The 3605-nt window shown below is 45.4% G+C and overlaps 1 protein-coding gene across 1 annotated transcript; it reads left to right on the top strand.

The window, feature by feature from the left end:
- Positions 1-63: 63 nt before the first annotated feature.
- Positions 64-3335, top strand: duox2 (dual oxidase 2). The gene is made up of 8 exons (XM_042109031.1): positions 64-177; positions 525-682; positions 840-897; positions 1001-1135; positions 1369-1576; positions 1755-1969; positions 2289-2512; positions 3006-3335. Exons 2-8 carry the CDS (start codon positions 536-538, stop codon positions 3015-3017), a joined length of 999 nt encoding a protein of 332 aa, XP_041964965.1. The 5' UTR covers positions 64-177; positions 525-535; the 3' UTR covers positions 3018-3335.
- Positions 3336-3605: the final 270 nt, after the last annotated feature.

Below are 3605 nucleotides of genomic sequence, written 5' to 3'. Positions count from 1 at the left end.
TTGGAAGGATGGGCAGAGCTGGTGAACACCTCTACCGAGAAATGCCAATCAACAAAGGTGCGGGCTGGAATATGAGGACGAGCGATGATATAAAAGCTGCATCGCTGAGCACTTTACTTCACATCAGCCGGGATACTTTTCAGGATTGATATTTCTTCACACAACTGTGACATATAGGTAGGTGCATTTGGCCAATGCGTATTTTCACATAAACTGCTCAAATGTAGCCTAACATTTTATAGCCTGCACTCTACAATTTGAAATTCTTGGTATACAGGCTACATAGAGCTATGTTCATAACTGTAGTAACCTATTAGCATTTAAAGAAAATAATTTGTGTGCGTTTTCGAGTTTGTGGCATATTTAAGCTCTGCAGTGAAGTCAGGTGTAAGTGGACTGCATCTGCTGGTGAATAGTGGGGTTGGTCTCCCATTCCAGTGTGAGACGGGAGTCTTATCCCCGGGATCTCGGAGTAATTGAGAACCTCCACTAACTGCCCTCACTGTAATGCCGCCTTCTCACAGGATCTCCGAAGATGACTTTCTACGATGGCATTTACCCATTCTACCCGCTACAAAGGACCTCTTTCATCTTTAGCACCAACCTGCTGACAATCATTCTGGTCTTCTTAGTCCTCGCGGCTTCTTTCCTTCTTATTCTTCCAGGAATCCGCGGGAAATCGGTGAGTGAGATCAAACACTGCATTTTGATTGCATTTTGTCGCATCAATTTTACGCGCTCAAGTCTTACGGCTACTTCTTATTTGTAGGCCTACTCGTAGTTATTGTTGAGATGTACTGGCTCACACTGTCTTCTGTTTTTTTTTAAAATTATTTTAGAGGTTTTTCTGGATGTTCCGGATACTCATTAGTCTCTTTATTGGAGCTGTAATAGTCGGTGAGTTATTCTACCTTATCTCTGCAGCACAGGTGTTTTAGATATAAGTAGCTTATGCTGTGTGACTGTCACGCGCCTTATCAGTGTTTGTCCTGTTTTAAAGCGCTAAACTTCACGGCAGATTGGGCACAGGCCAGCTTGAAAGCCAACAGCACGTACAAGTCTTTCAGCATCGCGGTGGTCGATGCAGACGTGGGCCTTCACGTCGGCCTGTACGGAATCAACATTACACTGCGAGGTGAGACAACACTCTTCAGAGATGTCTTGAAGTAGGTTTGAGGCATGCCCACAGTTTGTCTAACTCAGTTGTACAGGTGAATTTACTCAGTAGGCCTACTGCAGTGCAGGGTTGGGATCACTTTAAGCACTGATGAGTTCGGCTTGCATTGTGTATGACCACTGTGGAGTATCTGATCTTCTAAATGCGACTCCATATGTTACGTGTGTATAAGTTGTCCTTGTCTCCTCCAGGAAACCCAGTCAATCAGCTGAATGAGACTATTGACTACAATGAAGAGTTCAGGTGGACAGGCCAACTGGATGAACAGTACGCTGAGGCGCTGGACAGAGGTCTCCCCAACCCTATCCTATACATCGCAGAGAAGTTCACACGCAACAGTGCCTGCGGTCTCATCTACCAGTACAGATACTCAGGCCGCTACGCTTCAGCCACTCTATGGTGAGGACAAGGAGCACCTCACTGGGCAGCATCAGTACAGGAGTGGAACTGACCGTTCCAGAATTTGAATAAAAAGATGTATGACTCAGAGCCATATAGATAGACTCTGGCGTGACTGTAGCCTACTGTAGCATTCTAGAGACCTAAATAGTGTTCCTTTCTCTCTTCTCTGGTGCAGGACGGCGTTCTGCTGCTGGCTGCTAGCCAACATCCTCTTCTCGATGCCGGTCATCCTCTACGCAGGCTACATGATGCTGGCCACCGCCGCCTTCATCTTCTTCTCGATGGCCTCCTTCTCTACCATCTACAACCTGCCCCAGTGCGCCTTCACCATTGGTGACGCCACCTTCACCACCGCTTACAGCCACTCCTTCTGGCTGGCGCTGGCCACAGGTGAATACACACATGCACCCAGCCCTTTAGCTCAGTTCACATACACACACACACAGATGGATCAACACAACACACACCCAGCCCTTTAGCTCAGTTCACATACACACACACACAGATGGATCAACACAACACACACCCAGCCCTTTAGCTCAGTTCACATACACACACACACACACAGATGGATCAACACAACACACACCCAGCCCTTTAGCTCAGTTCACACACACACAGATGGACCAACACAACACACACACAGGTCAGAGTGGTCAAGTGTGTTGTGTGCAGGTCCAGGTGCTCATCCTCAGGTGTGTCTTCTCAGGTGTGTTGTGTACGCTGATCGGAGTGCTGGTGGTACTGTTGGACTTGCTCGTTCCGGATCGGGTCAGAGAGGTGTTCAGCGTGGGCGGAGATGACGACGAAGACGACCAACACAGCGACTTTCCTCACGGATATTTCAACTCCAGCTTCCTGGAGGGAGTGGCCATCGAGGGAGGCATGAAGAAAGGGGTCACACTGGACCCTCTGACCATCTCACACTTAGTGGTACGAGCTGGACACACAAGCACAGTTCAGATTAAAGTGCGTCTTTGCAATACAAGGAAACAGTATTATGCGTCTGATGAAAACATATTGAAATGTGAATAAGAATAAGTGGGAATAAGAATAAGTGGGAATAAGACGAGTATTGTAATGTAATGGTTTTCTGGTTCCGGCGCCGTCAGGTGTGGCAGCCTACTCAGCAGCTCTGTGTCTTAGTGTTTGTTTCTACGTCTTTGTTCTACTTTTTGTTTACTTTTTATGTCGCAACTTTTTGGATTGCACACTTTGAGGAGTGTTTTTTATTCTTGAATTTCCCCAGGGGAATCAATAAAGTATCTATCTATCTATGTGAATAAGAATAAGTGGGAATAAGACGAGTATTGTAATGTGAAAAAGAATAAGTGGGAATAAGACGAGTATTATCAGCCCATTCACTGAGTAACACTTTAATGAAACACAACATTCATTTAGCTCTTTTTTCTGTTTATTCTTTCAGGAGAGACTCTAACAGAACCCGCTGCTCCACGGCGTTGTTCCTGCTACTTGATCAGATGTGACGAGCTTGACAGAAGAAACTGCAGCGAGTCTTTCTGCTGAGAACGCCCCCCCCCCCCCCCCCCCACCCCCACCACCACACGTGTGAAAGCGACGGTCCTCCCTGTCCCACACGCCTGTGTTCTGAGCCTGATGTAAATATGTATGTAGAATGTATGTACAGAATGTATCGTTATGTTATATTATGTATATTATATTATGTATATTATTATATTATGTTATATTATATTATCCTGCATGTAGGTCAATAAAATAGAGAATCTTCAGGTTACTGTTGGTCTGTGACACGAGTGATGTGTGTGCTCAGTCTCACACACACAAGTGATATGTGTTCAGCAGGGCTGGACTGGGACAAACGATGGGCCCTGGCATATTTGGGCCGAGATGCCCTCCAATTGGAGCACTGAAAGTGGACAAGTGTTGGCATTTGAGCATATAATCTCCATATTGAAGTATAATAAATACAATTTAAAGTATCATTTCAAATTATTCAATTCATTTAAACTAAGTTATACAATGATCAGTTCATAGCAACACCTCT

The sequence above is a fragment of the Alosa sapidissima genome, chromosome 11 (genome assembly GCF_018492685.1).
Source record: "Alosa sapidissima isolate fAloSap1 chromosome 11, fAloSap1.pri, whole genome shotgun sequence".
NCBI lineage: Eukaryota > Metazoa > Chordata > Actinopteri > Clupeiformes > Clupeidae > Alosa > Alosa sapidissima.
The sequence above is the reverse complement of the archived record's forward strand: the minus strand, read 5'-3'. Positions and strand labels throughout refer to the sequence as shown.